The 20,313-nt window shown below is 35.4% G+C and overlaps 1 protein-coding gene and 1 pseudogene across 1 annotated transcript; one reads left to right on the top strand and one right to left on the bottom strand.

Moving 5' to 3' along the window:
• Positions 1-3,494: 3,494 nt before the first annotated feature.
• LOC141489393 (putative E3 ubiquitin-protein ligase TRIML1) lies at positions 3,495-8,695 on the bottom strand. The gene is made up of 6 exons (XM_074190044.1): positions 8,279-8,695; positions 7,751-7,856; positions 7,004-7,224; positions 4,722-4,744; positions 4,457-4,554; positions 3,495-4,075 (listed from the first exon to the last, which is right to left on the bottom strand). Exons 1-6 carry the CDS (start codon positions 8,693-8,695, stop codon positions 3,495-3,497), a joined length of 1,446 nt encoding a protein of 481 aa, XP_074046145.1.
• A 3,751-nt stretch (positions 8,696-12,446) lies between these two features.
• On the top strand, positions 12,447-19,796 carry LOC141489394 (trace amine-associated receptor 8a-like; annotated as a pseudogene).
• Positions 19,797-20,313: the final 517 nt, after the last annotated feature.

The raw sequence follows: 20,313 nt of genomic DNA on the forward strand, positions 1-20,313 counted from the left end.
AGAAAAAGCAATAGAATCCGAATGCAAAGCAAAGCACAATAAGCTCACTTTTAAAAACTTCTTTTATGTTATTTTTCATTCTTTCTCATGTTTTACCCACTTTATTTCTAATTATTCTTTCACAGCATCTCAAATATGGAAATATATTAAACATAACTGTACATATACAACCTGTATCAGATTACTTGCTGCTAGCAGGAGGGGAGGAGGGAAGGGAGACTGGTAGAAAAATGTGGAATTCAAAAACTTGCAAAAAATGAATGCTGAAAACTAACTTTACATGTAATTGAGAAACAATAGAAAAACATTAAAAAAAGAAATATGATATCCACCCTTAATAGAAATGTTTTGTCTTTTCATTCTTGTGTAGTTGATTCAGTCCTGTTAAACTCATCATGGTCAAATTCAGGTTTTCTTGGAAAAGATACTGAAATGATTTTCTATATCCTTCTCCAATTCATTTAACAGATGAGGAAACTGAATCAAACAGGATTAAATGACTTTCTCAGGGTCACACAAGTAGTGACTATCTAAGGCAAGATTTGAATCAAGGATGATGATTCTTCCCTATTTCAGGCCTTGAACTTTATCTAGTGATACTCATTTATTCATTTGCTGATTTGTTAATTGCTTTATGTTTCTTGGGGGGGGGGGTAGGGAGGGGCGGGGGGGGGGGGGGGGGGAGTGATCCAGACACAATCAAACAATCCTTGTAGAAAGTCTCAGGATAACCTATTGACCTAGAGGAAGGAATTTGTATTCATATCTACAGTCTTTCTCATCCTGGGGGGGCTAAGAACATAGCCTGATGTTCATTGTGTCTTGACTGAAAATTTATTTCTGGACAAGGAAAATGAATTAGAGAAGTAATAGATGACCAGTCCCATCCAAAATTTATTTTGAAACTCTTCTTACTCAATGTAATGTTTTTCCATCTTCTACTTTGCCTTGTTTGTAGATTTCTTATTTAGTGTAATCTCTTTACTAAAACAGCAGTTTTTTTCCTAGATGTCTTATTTTCCTTGATTTAGTGGAACTTCTTTGAGGTCTGTACGTCTTCATCTAGCTTTGGATTTCACTCAGGGTCTGGCTGTCTCCTGACACAGAAATGGAAATTTGTAGGCTTTTTCATCCATGACCTATAAGACCCTTCCTTTTGGGATTAATATAGTATCCAGTAGAAATTTGTGCCCATACATGGTCTTTCTTTTCAGTGCTGGGCAAAGAAAAAAAACATACTCAGGTTCCCTAAGTCTTGGCTAAATACATGTTTCTGGCCCTAAAATAATAGAGACTGAGTCAACCTCCAGCTGCTCAGCCCAAACACTCTCCTTATCTAAACCAGTCTTTGTCTTAGAAAAAGTTAATTATATTCTGCTTTTATCTTAAAAGAATAGGATTAAATGTTTAGGTTTGGGGGTATCTGATTTTTGCTTAACAATTTCACAGTAGAAGCAGGAATAGAAAGCAGGTAGAAGATGGGACAGGGGAAAGGAGGAGTAAGAAGATGAAAAGTAGTAAGTAGTCACAATGGGAAAGGTTGAAGAGGAAGAGGAAAAAGGGAATATGCATACAGAAACAAATGGCATAGGTTAGAGAATGGTGAAGGTAATTCAGGGGACAAGGGAACAATTGAAATATCACTTTTATGCTCCTTCAGATATATGTATATATATATATATATGTATATATATATATATATATAAAATAAAGTGATGGAAAGAGACACATTAATCAGTGATATTCCAATATTCTAACAAATAAAAATGAGATTTTGTTCCTCACAAAAGACATTGGACTTACACAAACAACGTTCTATTGGGGAAAGGTTTCAAGTCAATAGTAGAGAAGGAAAGGGGAAGAGAATTGGCATTTTATAGTACCTGAATTGTACCAGGCACTGTATAACCAATTACTTTACAAATATTATTTCATTCTCTCATGCAATCCTTACAGCAACTCTACCAGGTAGGCACTAATATCACCATTTTATAGATGAGGCAACTGAAGTAATCAGAAGTGAAGTGACTCACCTAGAGTAATACAGTTTGTATTACCAGATTTCAATTAAGGTATTCCTCACTTTACATACTGAATCTTCTAAGTGCCTCCCTCATTCCAATCAGTTAAGGGCTCCCCCCTTCTTGAAGATTGTAGCATTCATGAATATTCATCAAAATTGTTTTCTTATTTTCTGAAGGGAATGGATTAGTCAGAACCCTAGGAGGCATTGTTGTTTTTATTCACATTTATTCATTTGTGATTTCATGCAAACTTCTAAAGATGAAGATCAAAAAATATTTGATGTTATGTTATTCAGTCATGTTTGAATCTTTGTGAAATCATGGACCAGTCCCACCAGACCCTTCTACACTCCACTAATTCTGTCATTTTCTGTGATTCTTGTCTTTATCTTCCTATAATTTCATGAACACTGCTAAATGTGGTCAGTGTTAAATTCCATTTCTTATCATTTCAAAATGGAGAGATCCATCTGGGATACTAGGGAAATTCTTTTGGGATATACCTATGTTCAAGGAAACAAGGCTATTTTCAAGGCATAGTCTTGAAAAGATAAGCATGTTCTAGAGTTCCATTGTAGAGTCCAAGATCTAGAATTTTTTTCCAAATGATGATATTTCTTAGAGAATTAGGCATGCAAATAATATTGTTCTCAATGCTTCAAGCCTCAAAATAAAGCAAAACTTTTTAGATATTATCAACAATGATTCAAAGGTATTGGGCAATCAGTGCAACAGTCATGCACAATTTTGGGGTAGCAGTGATGGAGAATAACATCTGTTTCCAGAGAAAGAATTGTGGAGTTTGAACAAAAGCCAAAGACCATTACCTTCAATTTAGAAAAAAAAACCCATTATGTAATTTTTCTATCTCTTATACTTAATTTTTCTTCCTTAAGGATATGATTTCTCTCTCATCACATTCAACTTAGATCAATATATACCATGGAAACAATGTAAAGACTAATATACTGCCTTCTGTGGGGGGTGGGGGGGAAGGGAAGTGAGATTAGGGGAAAAATTGGAAAATTCCAAATAAATAAATAGTTTAAAGAAAAAGGTGTTGGGCAAACAGTCTACATGGAAAATACTCTGGTGAATGAAGAACAGTAAGAATTCACAGTCACAGATGTGTGCTCATCTATAGGGAAAAATGTGAATATGAAGATATATATAAATAATAATGATAGAAGAACTATGTTTCAAGTATAGTGCTTATATATCTAATTCTATTTGCTATAGGAAAATAGTAATGTTCCAATATGTGGATTAAATTTATAGAATATTGCTGAATCTCTCAGCAAAGCATCAGTGAGACAGGATGTATTAGGTGATGATCCAAAGTGAGACCCACTAGGGCTGAAACCAAGAATAAATAAGATGAACTTTATTGTCATTAGTTTTGATAATCACATATGTTGAAATGATCAATAAGGTTATAAGATCAAATGAAATCATCTTCCATGCCATTTTTCAGTCCCTTATCAGTGAGAGTCTCCCAAAGCAATGAGGGTCATTCATAACCATCTCTTCATTACTCCAGGGGCCCCAAGGGATCCATTCTTTATTAGGACAGCAAGGAGACAAGTAAGGAAGAAGAGGCCCTTGAAAATCTTTGTTTGGGGGGCTATAGAGAACAGACCTTCTTGAGACATCATAAAATGCTATATGTCCCATTTCATAATCAAGAAAAATGCCAAGTTTGTGGACAGGTGGGCTCTCAAGAAACCCGTGTATATTCCAGAGATAGAAATTATTTCCATATTTGAAGCCAGCCAGGATTCTTATATTCTTAAATAAGAGGGTGAGTTTCCCCCTTCTGCTGACTGAATCTGTGAAGATGCCCACTGACCATCCCATCTGATTTTCCATCTTCACTTCCCAATAGTGTTTGCCTGAGGTGAAAGTCTGGGTGCCCAACACAGCAAGAGCACAGTCAAATCTTTTGTTGTTGTCAGGTACATCCTGTGGGACACTTGTATAAGTGACACTCTTCAAATCTTCAGACAGGATGAGTTGAGGGTGGGCTGTTTCAGGATCCAGAGTTATATCCCCTAGAGAAAAAAGAAAAAAAGATAATTAGCCTTAGCTTGCAGACCTAGGAGGTTAAAAACAAAACAAAGAAAAATTCAGTGTTGCTGTTGAAGTAAGATATTAAGCACATTAATTCACTGCTTCTTCATCTTTGAAATAGTTCAGGCTATTTAGGAAAACAGTTGAATTAATGAGTGATATAAAGAGGACCCATTGAAAATTTGGAAAACATCTCAGTTGATGCATATGATGATGATAATAGAAAAGATGGCTATGGTGTAGCAGAGGCTGAGGAAAGATCATTTGGGCATGCCAGCACATACTAAGGAAATCCATTGTACACTTTATGGGAATTCCTGAGAATTTCTCCAATATCAATAGAAACTGATTTAATGACTTACTCTGGTAGCTCATGAGCATTTCTCTCAATCCAAGAATGGAGAAGGTGCTCCACTTGGGCAAAATAATCTCTGGTTTTTGAAGTAGCAGTTCCTGGTTCCTACAAATAAGACACACTTAGTTACTTTCATTCTACACAGAGATTTACAGCCCTATCTGGATCAGACCCTTCATTGTGTTCTAGTAGAATAGATCCCAATTTTCCCCTTCTGATTCCCTCACAGACCTGGTATTTCTGAATTCGTTGAATGCAGAATAGAAACTTACCTTCCCAAGATGTCTTTAGTATCCTGAGGGAAGAAAATAGAGATATTTAGCATTTTGCTCTTTAGTCTATTTCTATAATATTGCCTTTTTCCGAGAGCCCAGACACAGCCCCCCAATTTTGTCACTAAACAAAACTGTTTTCCAGGGACCCCACTACATCTTCTGTGCAAAATTATTTGTCTATGCAGAATTGTTAGAACTAGCCTTTGGTTAGTCTCTGATTGGTCTCATGCCTCTGCCATCTTCTTGAAGATGAAGAATTGACTTCAATGTGAGAGAAGTACCATTCTGCCCTGTTCTTCTCCCTCCCTCCTTTTCACAGAAATTTCATTTGACAGTCAAATTTTTGCTTGCCCTAATGACAGAACAATTAATAAAAACAACCTGCAAAAGGTATTGGGGTATGTAAGACTGGTAGTCACCCTTTTTGAAGGTGATGTGAATGATAAATGTGGGTCCTGAGACAATACTGGTATGTGCCATCTTATAAAGATTTATAGAACTTAGAAGTTGAACTGAGGTGGCCTACCAAGGTACTTTTGGCAGTGAGGTTTTACTTCCCTGAATACTATCATGTCAGAATACAAAGAAGCAAAGATATCATCAGCCCCAGTTCTTCTTAGCAGTTCAGTGAGAGACCTGCTAAAAATACCATCTATATCCAGAGAAAAAAATTATAGAGCCTGAATGCAGAACAAAGCATACCATGTTGTTTGCTTTTTAAAATTTCTTTTACATTGTTTCTTTCTTTTTCATGGGTTTTCCCCTTTGGTTCTAATTCATCTTTCACAATATGACTAATATGGAAGCAAATTAAGAATCTATATCAGATTGTTTGCTGCCATGGAGCCGGGGGAGCTCAGAAGCTTGAAAAGGATGAATGAAAACTATATTTGAGACTTTAAAAAAAGTCATTAGCCCACATATATTCCCCATTAGAAAAATGAATATGTTGATTGTTGGAGGGGGTGAGTGGTAAAAATAGAATCTGTGAGTTGAAAAGGAGCTGAAAGTTATTTAGGTCAATTGAATTCTGACATATAAAGGCATCTATAGAGCTTCACAGAAGTTTTCATTCAACTTCTTTAATATATTTACCAAGGGAAGGAAATAACATTTATAGACAAACTCATTTTGGACAACATGTTGGCAGGGTGACAGTATGACTTGAGAACTTAGAGTCATTAAGAAATGAGTTTCATTTTACTTCTGGTGATATCTTTCTGCACCAAGAGAAGCCTCTCAATTGCTCTGGATCTCACTGTCCTCCTCTACAGTATGGGGATAATACAATCTGTAGCTTAACTCAAAGTATGAATATGACTCACATACACAAGATATTATGTCAGTCACCCCCAAACTACTTATAGTAATTATGATTGTTTCTTAGGCAATCCATTAGTCCCATTTCAACCCCAGTACCTGGAAGATCAAATCTATTCTCCTTTCAAGTACCTCAAAAGACACATCACTTCCCTCCAAACACTTTTTAGAGTTCTAAACATTCTGCTTTTAAAACTGATACCGACGGCAGGCCAGCGAGTGGGCCGGGTGGCAAAGCCACGGATGACACTGCTGGCGGCCAGGGAGGGAGGCGGCCCGGAGATAGAAGTTTTAGATAGGACTCTTGAAGACTTGAGTTAGTAACTTTGCCTTTCTCTTTCAGTTGATTTTGATTATTTCCTCCTTCACACCAGCATATAGCACTTAGTCCTTAATATTTTTTCAAGTACATTGCCCACTACTCATCACTTAGGATTATTTTATTCTTTTTACTGTTATTTGTAGAGCCTGGGATAGCACCCAACACATGGAAGATACTGCTTAATTGGTTGCCTTATTGTGATTTTTTTTTTGCAAGGCAAATGGGGTTAAGTGGCTTGCCCAAGGCCACACAGCTAGGTAATTATTAAGTGTCTGAGACCAGATTTGAACCCAGGTACTCCTGACTCCAGGGCCGGTGCTTTATCCACTAAGCCACCTAGCTGCCCCACCTTATTGTTTTTTACATTTTTCTTTATGACCTCTACTATGCTATTGCATAAAGAATTTTAGAATCATTAACTATTCCTTTTGAAGCATATTCAAGGAACAATCTACCTCACCCTTTTTCACCAAGGAATGAGGTATGTGATTGCTCTAAAAGAATCAGGAGATTCAAGTATGATCTACTCTACCAAATGGTTCCACTATATTTTTCTTAGTATTCTGTAAGGGACAGGGTATAAACCTTCTGCCCCTCATTTCTAAAGCAATAGTATTTTTCTGTTTTTCATACTCACTTGGATCATTTTCAATGGAGCCTTGTCCAAATTCCCCTCTACCTCTAATAACATTTGCTGCAGATTCTGAATTTGCTGTGACAGTTTGACCTTCATCTCCTTGATTTCTTCCAGGTTGTCTCTGGATTCCTGGTCCAGTCTTTGCAGGTGTGTATATTCTTCATCCCACAAATGGTCATGTATTTTTTCATATTCTGTTGTAACAGACTGTTTAATAGCATCTGTTTCCTCCTGTCCCAAGAGAAGTTAGGATAAGGGAAATAAATGAAAAGCTCATGTTAGAAGGAGTGAATGGACATCATTTTTTCCCTACTAAATGTTTTTGGTCATCAAAGAAGATCCAAAGCACTAACTATTTGCAGATGCAAGTTTTCTAACTATTTGATCTACATACATCTTCCACTTTGGAACTTCTGAGATATACTTTCCTTTCAAAGATCTTTTTTAAAAGTTAACTCATGATGAATGAATACAGAAAGTGATACTATGTAAAAGAAAAGTCTTCAAAAAGGGTAATTTCCCCCTTTAAAAGTATACAAATCATATCTGGAAACTGTTTCTATGTTCACATAGTTTAGCAGTTTATGGGTAAAAAACTAAAGTTCTTCTATTAAAATTGGGTGTCAAATTATCCCCAAAAATGGTTACAATAAATTTCATCATTTGATTATAATATAAATCTCTTCCATTGCAGAAAAAAGTCCTTTCCTACCATTTTCATCATTAATTCTTCCTTACCAAGAAAACAGACACTGACCTTATGTTGTATCACTTTCCTTCTCATTTTGTCCAATGAAATTTTAAATTCTACCTCTTTTCTTTGTAAGATTTTCCCAGTCTGCTGGAGCTTCTCCTGTAAGAAAAACAAAGCTTTACTCAAACCAGTTTTAGAACAAAGAGGCCCCCCCCAGAATTTATAATTGTTGGCTTGAACTAGAATTTATATACAACTTTGAGACTATCAAACTTCTATATGTCTTTTGCATAGGAAACTCACAATGATCATAAAAATTAGTGGCTATTATTATTATTATTCTTACTGTCATTTTAATGATATGAATACTGAGGCCAAAATGGATCTTGAAGGTCAATCAAAATAAGTTGGCATTTGTTATTAAAGTCACTGATGTGAGGTTCCTAGATTTTCCTTTACTCATTGTGTTTAGTGGTATGTCCAATTTCTCAGTAGCCCCAAGGAACCAAAAAGAGATATGAATGAACAAACACCCTTTCCATTCTGGGATAGATTGATTGGGAGCAGACACTCTTTCTTACCTTGCCCTTCTCAGCAGCCTTGTCCAAGGGAAGGACTTGGTGACCCTTGTGCTCTGGGGCTAAAAAACAGGACTCACAGATAGACTTCTGGTCTTCTTCACAGAAGAGCTTCTCTTTTTCCCAATGTTGATTACAGATGGTCAGGCCCACCATGCTCTGAAGTAAATGAAGTCTGATCACTTTGCCAGTGGTGGACAGATTCTGCAGTCTCTTGTTGGGCACCAAATCATTGATGTGGATGACATGCCTGCATTCTGGGCAATTTAATATGCCATTAGCTTTCTTCCTATACTGGAGAAGACATTCTGTGCAGAAGTTATGGCCACATTTGACAGTCACTGGATCAGTAAAGTAGCCCAGACAGATGGAGCAAGTGAGATCTGCTTTTAGGTGTTCAAGTAAATCTTTGGCATCCATATTTCTAAAAGCTGAGGAGAAAGAGTCATTGAAAATTCTGACCAGAGCATTCCTTTGTCAAGCAAGATATTTCAGAATTCTTGTACAGTTTGTTTTAAAAAGATTCAGAGGTCAAAATGGACCTTCAAGAGAGGTGATCTCATGTCTACCTCACATACTAAGCAGATCCATTGATGATGTTATGCCTGCCTTTAAGCAAAATGTTGTGGGACTCAAGAGAACATGTACTAAGATAGAATCCACATGAAGCCTAACTTACAAGAAGTCTCGTTCCTAGTCATCTTGAATAGGCTGATTATTTTCTTGTTTAGGGTCTTCTAGGGACCATTGAAGTTGATGGTCTCAAAGGTGAACCTGAGCTTTTTCCTCCAAGAAATCTACATGATGGAATTCTCTTTGCCCAAACTTACTACTTTATTAAGAAGTTTAAGAATAACTGGTCTCGGGCCAGCTAGGTGGCACAGTGGATAGAGCACCGGCCTTGGAGTCAGGAGTACCTGAGTTCAAATCCAGTCTCAGACATTTAATAATTACCTAGCTGTGTGGCCTTGGGCAAGCCACTTAACCCCATTTGCCTTGTAAAAACCTAAAAAAATGACTGAGGACACTCACCATTCTGACTAACATTACAAGGGACAGAAAATCTCAACTCACTATCTCTGTGCTCCTAACAATTCCTCTCCTCCACCAAAAATAGACCATAAACATCTTCCTTTCCCTTATTGATTTTCTTATTTTTGTCCATTCTTTAATTCAATATTCCTTTATTAGATTGCTTTTTTAAAAGACAGAGTGAAGATTAAAAATATTTTTCCCAAGAGTAGATTACCTCTGATTCTGTCCTTTTCCAAAATTCTTCTCAGGATAAATCCATTACCTTAATTCTTCTCTTTGAGCTCTGGGAGCAAAAATTCTCAAGACTTACTTGCAAAACTCTTTTTATGTCTTCTTTCTGTTAGCCCCACCCCCTTCACTCCACCCATAAAAGGTGAGAACTTTGTTTTGGAAGTGCTTCCTATCTCTAGTTAGAGCCTTTGTCCTTTTGTGTAGTAATCTACCAAGAGTTCACCATAATATTCACAGCAAGGCCCTTCAAACTAAAGAAGTCTTGGCCTTCAATTCCAAATAAAACATTCCTAGGAATCCTTCCCCCCTTAGTCTCTCATTTTTGTTGCTTTTTACAGTTCTGATTTACTAATTGAATTTAGATTTTGTTAACATAAAAATTTCATTTTTTCCTCGAGTGATAGATTCTTATTTCTAATTCCTTTTTACCCAGATATTCCACTCAGAAATGATAAACAGAACTGTACCAACAAAAGATTTAGGAATTAAGTTGTTGGTGTCTTTTTACAACTTATCCCTTTAATCTTTCTTTAAAAGAAGAGAATTTCTATGTTTCTAAATGCTTCTAGTCTGTTCAGAGTAATGGTTTCAATGATTCCAATAGTTTTGGAACACAAAGTATTTTAGACCAGAATTGTCTTACCTTCAATTCTTTAGCCAGTGGCTACAGTGGTGAAATGATCTGGTTTTTTAATTGGAGACATAGTGAAGGTGTCAATATTATTTTAAAATATCTTCTTTGTTTGGTTGTCTCTAGGAAAAGAGGTTAGTAATATCTAGAGGGGAAGAAGGTAGCAATAAGGGGGAAAAGGAACCAAAGGTAGCAACAAAAGTTTATTTTCTAAATATCTTGCCTTAATGTTCTACTCTCTATTGATCTGTCAAGGTGTTAATTTTTATCTTTCATAATACATTTATCTTTTCTGATTCAATGGAATTTCTTTGAGGCTACTATGATTCTTATTTTATCCAGTCTTTCATTCAGAATCCAACTCTTGTGATATAGCATTAGAATTTACTGAATGCTCTTTTTTGCAAGTATTAAGTGACTTGCCCAAGGTTACACAGCTAGGTAATTAAGTGTCTGAGGTCAAATTTGAACTCAGGTTCTCCTGACTCCAGGGATGTTGTTCTATCTACTGTACCACCTAGCACATGTTTTTGAATAGCTTCTTTTCAATTTTAATTGGATTCTTTTCCCAAGATGCCTAGTTCTAATTCATCTTTTCTCTGAATGTCAATTCAGGAAAGTGGCATAGTGATAGAGGGCTGCTGGTTCTTAGTCAGGAATTTAACTCACTCAGTAATTGGAGAAGGGATTGAAAGGCAAAATTCTGAGACCATTTGTCTTCTAGGCATTCTTTTTTTACCAACAAATTTGTCCTGGATCCTGGTCCTGGCCAAAATGATCTAGAGTTGGGATCCAAGACATCAGTCATTGTCTTACTTTATCATTTTCACTTGATTTTATCACAAAACTTCCATTCTTTTATCTTGTACATATGCGCACTATTTATTTGTCTAACTCACTACCTATATTCTTTTGTTTGGTTTTCTGTCTAGCCTGACAATTATGTATTCATTGCTTTCTGTGCTTAATAACAAGATACTGATTCTTGGTCTAAGATGAGCAAGAGAATATCAGGAAAAAGAATTCAAAGCTACTTGAAATGCAATGATCTGGAATTCAGTCTATCCACAGTATTATTTCTTTAACCAGTCTCTTGGCCCTGCCTCTGGTCTTAAAACTGTGACAAGGTCAGTAGTCTCTACCCTACCACAGTAAGTTTGCTGACTCCATCACCAATTCCACCTTTTTTTTTGCTTCAAAATCAATTCAGTTTTTCCTTCTGTAAAGCCTTGGATTAACCTATTGATCTTCAGGAGTCTGTGTTCACACCTTTTCTTATTTTCTTCCCATTGGATCCAGAGAAGTAGTCAGAGACTCTACATGCTACACTCAATATGTGATAGGTGAAGAAGTAAAATCACACCTGTCTGGGATTATCACCAGCCATCTCTTCACACTCTTCCCTAATTCTGCTAAAAATCTTTTGCATTTAATTTTTATCTATTTGGAAGGTGGTATAATATGAATGTTTAGATTTCTTAGTATTTGACAACTTGATAATTTCACACTGGAAGAGGAGAGGAAAATGAAAAAGATGGTGGATTGAAATGGATGGTAATGGGGAGAAAATGGGAGAAAATGGGAGAAGAGGAAGTAAGGGCAAGGTGAGGGAGATGGATATTCTATCATTTACTCCGAATTTATGCTAGATTGTTTTGGTTTACATAACTTCCTTATCAGGAGGTGAGGCCATAACTCATGCTACATGAGTAAGACAAAAAGCTACACAGGGTTAGCAGAACTGGGATTTTTTTTCCCCCTGAGGACTTCAATTTACCAAATGCTTCTAACCTAATGGAGCAGGGTCTATTCCGCCTGTATCAGTGACTCACCAGAACTTCCCATCACCTAAACCCATAGATTGTCCTCTGTTTTGTTGTGTGCAATATGCTATGTTAGAAAACAAGGAAAATCATCCAAAAATGCTAAAAGAACTCCTGCACATATAGTGAGGGGGGATTATATTTTCGATGCTCAAGACTGACAAATATTTAAAGCAAATTAAGTGATGAGAAAGATGGGGATTTCTGAGGTCATAGGAGCAGAAGTCATAAAGTCATAAATTTAAACCTAAAAGAAACCAGAGTACAAATGCCTCATTTTAATGAAGAAGAATAAGACCCAGGGAGCTTACTTGACCCCTAAAGGACAGACATCAAGTAATTGTCTAAGGTAGGATAGTTGTCCTTTGCTCTTTTTTTTGGAGCACATCCACAGTTCTGAGCCTGTGCCATTCTGGGCACCATATATTCGAAAGAGTAGCATAAAACCAGTATGTCTCTAGAGAAGATTGAAGCATATGGTGAGGGGACTTGAAAATATGAAATGAGGATTATTTGAAAGAAACAGAGATGCTTAAGTTAGAGAAGATAAAATATTTGTGGACATTTTCATAGTATTTTTTCTGTCACCTATGAGTAGAAGTAGAATTCAAGAGAGGAAATTATAAAAAGACAATTAATTTCCTAAACATTAGTTGGCCAAAAATATAATAGGTAATCCAAAGAAATTATTGAGGTTTTCAAACTCTAATCATTTGACCTCTTGTCAGAGGATTTTGATGTGTCTTGAAAAAAACCAGAAACATCTTTGAATTCACACCTCACATATACTATTGCTCTCTGACCTATGCTGCCTGTCGGGGACAAGTCTATACACTAGATGATGTTTGTCCTTCATTCTAGAAGAATTCCATCACAGGAGTGATGCCAAGACAAGAAAGTTAATTGGATTTAAGTGAGGGAGGGCTCTGCAAATTCACCAGGCTCCTCACTTTCTCCTACTCCAGAGGCATCTGGTTACAGTGATAAGATATAAATCAGGCGACTGTAGATGACTCTGGGTGAAGAGAGAGACCTTGTTCAAGGTCTTTAGTGGGTCTCAGTTTGACTGAGGCAATGCTATTAGTGATTAAGGCTAGATAAGCAAAGGGACACAGAATGGTCTCTTTTACCTAGTCAATAAAAAAATCAATCTGGAAGGGGAAGACCCCCATCTCCCCACCCCCTCAAGCTCAAACAACTAGGTGGTGCAGAGAATAAGAGCACCAACTCAGGAATCAAGAGAATCTGAATTCAAATCTGGCCTCAAACATTTGACACTTCCTAGTTGTGTGACCTTGGGAAAGTCACTTAACTCTGATTGCTTTGTATCCAGGATCATCTACAATCCTCTTAATTTAAATCTGTCCACAGGACTGAGATGAATTCAGAAGGGAGGCTCTCTCATTCAAATCTAATTCACTTGCTTGCACTGGCATCACATTCCTGATGTCATGATCTTCTTCAAGAAGGAAGAACAGGGGCTGCTAGGTGGCCTAGTGGATAAAGCACTGGCCCTGGAGTCAGGAGTACCTGGGCTCAAATTCGGTCTCAGACACTTAATAATTACCTAGCTGTGTGGCCTTGGGCAAGCCACTTAACCCCGTTTGCCTTGCAAAAACCTTAAAAAAAAAAAAGGAAGAACAAACATCATTATCAACCTTATAGTGATTTATTCACTCTGGGCCAATTACTGTACAAACAATGACAGTTGGGGTTGGACCTGGGACCTATTATTGGCCAAACAATAACAGTCAGAATGATTTGGGTTCAAGGCATGGTCCTTAGGAAATCTTGCCATAAACCTAAATATATCTTGGAGTAACTGAACAATAAGCTGTGAAAAAAGTTCTTAAATCAGCCATAGAGGATTCTAGGACCTTGTTCAGTAAAAGGAAGTATATGGAAGTAAGCAGATTATAAAACTTTAGTCAATGGATTAAGACTACAGAACTGGAAATGTCCAGAGCTGGTTGTGAATCAACCATGCCCTAGAAAATCAACTGAAGCAGTCAAAAAATAAGCTCTTCATAACTTAGAGTCCAGAAAGGGAAGTTTTTGGAAGAGAAACAGAACAATGCATTATTCTTATATCTTGTCATTCAACTAGTTCCAAATACATCTAATTATATTATTCATAGCCCATGCCTATGCAGAATTTTCACAGGAAAAATTATTAGAAATTTCACAAAATGCTTTAATAAAACTGAGGTAACAATGTTAATAGCATGCCCAGAACTACCATTCTAGAAAAGAAGAGTAGAAAAGAGAAAACATATAACTTCATATAGATCACTTCTATTAGGAACACTTTTCTTTATCCAACTGAGATGAGTGGCAAAGAGAGGAAAAGTAGAGAACACCAAATTAACAATTAAAATTGGAAGCGAATGGGATAAGTTCACTAATAAAACAGAAGAGGGTAGCAGAATGAATTAGAAAAATAGGATCTCACAATATGTTGTTTGCAAGAAAAATATTTGAAAAAGATTCATACAGAGTTAAATTAAATGGCTAAGATTAAATCTATTATTCTTTGAGTTATACTCAAAAAAGCAGAGAGAACAATCATAATTTCAGAAAAGGTAATAAAAATACATCTAAGATTAAAAGAGATAAACAGGGATATCACATAATTTTTTGTTATTTATTTTTTATTTTTAAATTATTTTTTTTTAAAACACAGAGACTTTTATTCTATTTTTTTACTTGAAAATGTTCTCCAGTGGCAGCTAGGTGGTGCAGTGGATAGAGCACTGGCCCTGGAGTCAGGAGTACCTGAGTTCAAATCCAACCTCAGACACTTAATAATTATCTAGCTTGTGGCCCTGGGCAAGCCACTTAACCCCATTGCCTTGCAAAAAAACTAAAAAAAATTTTTTTAAATTAAAAAAAAGAAAATGTTCTCCAACTCTTTCTATATACCCATGCACATTCATAAGACAAGAATAGCAAAACCCATTACAGATAGGTATAGTCATGCAAAAAAAAATCCATATAATCCAAGGCTTCTTTAAGCAAGAAAAAGAGAATATATACTTCAGAGTCTGCACTGAGTCTAATAATTCTAACTCAAATGATGGATAGCATATCTCATCATGAGTTCTTTGGAGCTATGGTTTGTTATTGTATTGAGGGGTAACTAAATCTTTCAACATTTTTTGTCATTACAATAAAGCTTTTACTGAATAGATTATGCTCACTTCACCTTGCATTACTTCATAGAAATTTTCACAAGTTTTTTTTCTGAAAACATTACTTTCCTCATTTCTTTCAGGATGATGACATTCCATTACATTTATATGCCACAATTTATTCCAACATTACCTAAATGGTATTCTTCTTCTTAGCTTCCAATTCTTTGTTAGCACAAAAAAAGCTACTAAAAATGAATCCTTTTGGGTATACAGGTGTAGTAGTGATGTTGCTAGGTCAAATGGTATAAACTGTTTAATAGCTTTGGGGGCATAATTTCAAATTTCTTTCTAGAATGATGACTAGTGCACCATTCTATTAGCAAGATATATGTAAGCCTATAGTCCATATTCCTTCTAACATGTCATTTTCCTTTTTCTCTCATTCAGGTCCAGTTTCTGATATCTCAGAGTTCCTTAAATGCATATTTCTCTAGTTATTAGTATTTTTGGAGCATTATAATATGGTTAGCACTATCATTTATCCCTCAGAAAACTCTGTTAATATCTAACATTTTTCAATAGGAAAATAGTATTCTAATTCTTATAGATTTGATTCCCCCACCCTGCTCAGGATGTCTTCCAAGCTTGGGCTCCTATTAAAAACTGGAGAGAAATTTTTTGTTGCTCATCTATCTTTATGTATCTCCAGCTATATACAAAAGGATTGTCTTATTTAATTTAGTTAATATACAAGTCCAAGAGACAGTACAGAATCCAATAACAGAAGAGAATCATTGGAGAAACATTTCCAAGTAATTGCTAAAATTTAGGTTCCTATTTAATGACAATTTGTCAATTTATTGAATCCTTGGTGTTGGCAGTTAACAAGCATTAAACTGCAAGCTAGATGTTGGACAGAAACTTATAAATCTTTGGATTTGTGATTATAGATAAATCTAATATAAGAATAATCGACATAAGCACATATGAGTTGTTGTTGTCTCAACCAAGAATTTGATTTCTTTAATGTAGCAAGCTCCATCTATCAATAGAAATTGGTACTTGTTCTGCAACTTAGAATTTTAAGAGAATTGCAGGGGCACTAAGTGAAGGGACAGGAAGTGTCCTAAACAGAGTAACAACTCTGGTCTTCTTGATCCTGATTCTGGCTTTCTATCCTCTAGTATATTATTACTACATATGAACATTATATTCATGAACATGTACATACATGCATATAAATAAATTATTTCTATATGTATACACAGTGTATAATACCTACTTTGCTTAGGTATGTATACATATGTACACAGAAACATATATCCAAAATGAATTCATACTGCATTGTGCAAAGTTTGTGCATACATTTTAACTTCCATTTTTGCCCTCTATAATAAGTATAAAATCATTATTATGTTAGGATCCATGAAGTAAGCAGCAACTTGAAATTATTATTTTGGCCTAAAACATCCATGAAATGGATATATGATATTACATGGCATTATTATATAGCCATACATATGTAATGCCTATAAGCAGGCAGGTGACATCTAGCTATAAATTTATGTCATTGCATACATATAAATTTTATTATTTTTGTATCTAGGTTCATGCATATATGCTTTTGGGATTCTATCTTAAGGGTTTTCACAGATGAAACTTCTTTGGCTAAGTTCCTGAAAGCAAAATGTTCTTTGGGCATTAATTTAAGCTGACAACATAGGTGATTCTGCAGCAGCATAATCATGTGATACAGAAGCAGAAGATTAAGGGGAAATGTAATCATAGAAGCAGGCATAGCATTTCTTCTGCTTATGTACATCCAACATAGATGTGCTCACAATTAGTAATTTAATTCATCTGCTTTTATTTCCTGAAAATAAAGAAAATATATTTGTTTTTCTTTTGATTATATATAATAATTTAGAGTTTAGATTAAACAGGAATAGAATAAAACTGCATTTAGGTGAAGTAATAGAGAAAATTTATGGACATAAATTCCAATTACTTTATTTATTTCAATGTAATGTGTCTTTTATAGGAGAACTGAGAATTTCAGGACTGTCAAGAAAACAAATGATCCAAATTTCTAAGAGAAAAATCATGAGTAGGAGCTTTAAGTACATACCTGCAGCTATACAGGGTATATAAATGGGTACCTCCCAAGGCAAAGTCAGAAACTGTACAGAATTACAAAGTAATTTTTACCCAAATAAAGTCAGATCTAAACAATTGGGAAAATGTCAATTGTTCGTGGTTAGACTGAGCTAAAATAATAAAAAGGACAATTTTATCCAAATTCAATTACTTATTCAGTGATATACCAATCAAACTACCAAATAACTATTTTATTGAGCTAGGAAAAATAGTAACAAAATGCATCTGGAGCAACAAAAGGTCGAGAATATCAAAGGAACTGATGATAAAAAAAAAATGTAAAGGAAGGTAGCCTAGCTCTACCACATCTAAAACTATCCTATAAAGTGGTAGTCGTCAAAACTTCCTGGTACTAGTTAAGAAAGAGAGTAATGGACCAGTGGATTAGGATAGGTTCCAAAGAAACAGTAGTAAATGAGTACAGAAATCTATTGTTTTAAAGACATTAGTTTCTGGAATGAGAATTCCCTATTTGACAAAAATTGTTAGAAAACAGAAAATTGTATGGCAAAAGACCCACATCTCATACCCTATACCAAAATAAGATCTAAATGGGTACAGGATTTAGACTTAAATAGCAAATACCATAGACCAGTGAATTAATCAAGGAATTTGTCCATTGGATTTATGGAAAGAGGAGAATTTGACCAAACAAGAAATGGAGTGCATTATAAATTGCAAAATAAATGATTTTAATTAAATTAAAAAAAGATTTTCACTAATAAAACCTGCCAAAATTAGGAGGAAAACAAAAAGCTGGGAAACAATCCTCACAGCTTTGGGTTCTGATAAAGGTCTTATTTCTAAAATATATAAAGAAATGATTCAAAGTTATAAGGTTACAAGTCAGTCCTGAACTGATAAATGGTCAAAGGATATGTACAAGCAGTTTTCAAATAACGAAATTAAAGCTATATATAAGCAAATGAAGAAAATTCTCTAAATCATTACTGATTAGAGAAATGCAAATTAAAACAACTATTGAGTACCACCTTATATTATAGCATATTGACTAAGAAGAGAAAAAGGGAAAATGATCAATGTTGGAGAGGTTGTGGGAGGATTGGGACATTACCACAACGTTGGTGGAATTGTGAACTGATCCAACCATTCTGGAGAGCAATATGGAACTATTCCCTAAGAGCAAGAAAATTGATCATATCCTTTGACCCAGCAATACCAATACTAGTCTTATAGCCAGAAAAAATATTAAAATATGGGGAAAATCCCACATGTTCCAAAGCATGTGGCAAAGAACTGGAAATTGAGAGGCTGCCCATTAATTGGGGAATGGTTGAACAAGTTATGGTATATAAATGCTATGGAATACTAATGTTCTTTAAGAAACCATAAATGGTCAGACAGTAGAGAAGCATGGAATGAATTACAGGAACTGGTGCTGAGCAAAGGGAACAGAACCAAGAGAACCCTGTATACATTAACAGCCACATTGATTTGATAAATCTTGATGGATGATGCTCCTCTCAGCAGCTCACTGCTAAAACAACCCTGAGAGACTTGTTATGGACAATGTTAAACATATCCATAGGAAGAAAAGCAAAACAAAGTAAAACTGACAGAATCTGAATGAAGACTATGATCACTTTTTAAAAATTTTTCTCTTACAATTTTCTTTCCTATCCCATAGTTTTCTTTCTTTTCCCTTAGTCCTAAATTCTCTTACAGAAAATGACCAATCTACAAACATGTTAAACACAAATGTAAAACTACACTATTCACCATAGAGTTTGCCGGGGAAGAGAGGGGGTTGGGAAGGGAGGATTTTAAAAAAAATGTAACTTATGAATATACATATGAATATTGAAAAACTTTTGCACCAAGTTATCGGGAAAACAAAATAAAATAAAAATTCAGGAAAAAAGGAAAATATAAATGGGTCATGTATTCAAAACCCTATTCCCAAGGACTGCAAGTGATCCTCTATATGACATTTGGCTCTGGGGCTTTACTTGAAGTATTTGGAAACCTGCTGGTAATGATTTCTATCTTTCATTTCAAGCAGCTGTGCTCTCCAGGCAATTTTCTCATTTCCTCTTTGACCTGTGCTAATTTTCTTTTGGTGGGAGCCACTGTGATGCCCTTCAGCATGATGAGGTCCAAAGAGAGATACTGGTATTTTGGGGAGACTTTCTGTATATTTCATAGCTGTGATGATTCAGCATTTTGCTATGCTTCCCTTTTTCATTTGTGCTTCATCTCTATTGATGGATATTGCTGTCCCTGACCCTCTGATCTATCCAACTAAGTCCACAGTGAATGTTTCTGGGCTGTGCATTGCCCTCTCCTGGATTATCCCTATAATTTACAGTGATTCTGTTTTCTACACAGGTGCCAATGATGATGTATTGGAGGAATTAATAAATGTCCTCACTTGTGTAGGGAGTTGTCAGGTTTATGTGAATCAAAATTGGGTGCTGGTAGATTTTTTGTTGTTCTTAATCCCCACCCTGGTTTTGGTCATTCTTTATTATAAGATTTTTTTCTGGTAACTTGAGGAGTTATGCTCTAACATGGACAGCCAGCACCTAAGAAAATAGAGATCATTGTTAAATGATCAAGAGAAACTGTTAAAATATATTTACATTTTCATGCATATATGTTAATACATACATACATATCTATATATGTTTTTCTACACTTGTAATCAGGGTGTCATAAAATATACTCTGACTTTAAGCTTTTAGTAGTTACATGTAGAAAAATGCATGCACACCTATGTATATAACTGCCTCTCATATCTTTTTGTATATATATATATATATATACATGTACATGTATACACACACACACACATATATATATTATATATATATGCATACATACACATAAGGGCAGGGCATTCACCAGAAATCCATAGAACCAAAAGATATTCACATAAATGTGCAAACCTTAAAAAACAAAATGGACACATTATGCTCCATGAAGAGTAAATAGAAACAAAGTAGAATCAATTCCTTACTAATGATTATTAGAAAAAAAAATTTCTTCTCCTAATTCTCACCTATC

This window comes from Macrotis lagotis, chromosome 5 (assembly GCF_037893015.1).
Source record: "Macrotis lagotis isolate mMagLag1 chromosome 5, bilby.v1.9.chrom.fasta, whole genome shotgun sequence".
Lineage (NCBI taxonomy): Eukaryota > Metazoa > Chordata > Mammalia > Peramelemorphia > Peramelidae > Macrotis > Macrotis lagotis.

Excerpts from the sequence above, each read along its gene's own strand:
- LOC141489393 (XM_074190044.1), bottom strand. The coding sequence starts at position 8,695 with ATGGATGCCAAAGATTTACTTGAACACCTAAAAGCAGATCTCACTTGC. Across the intron at positions 4,745-7,003 it reads CTCCATTGAAAATGATCCAA|GATACTAAAGACATCTTGGG; the intron begins GTGAGTATGAAA and ends TTCTTCCCTCAG. Across the intron at positions 4,555-4,721 it reads ACTAAAGACATCTTGGGAAG|GAACCAGGAACTGCTACTTC; the intron begins GTAAGTTTCTAT and ends TCTTATTTGTAG.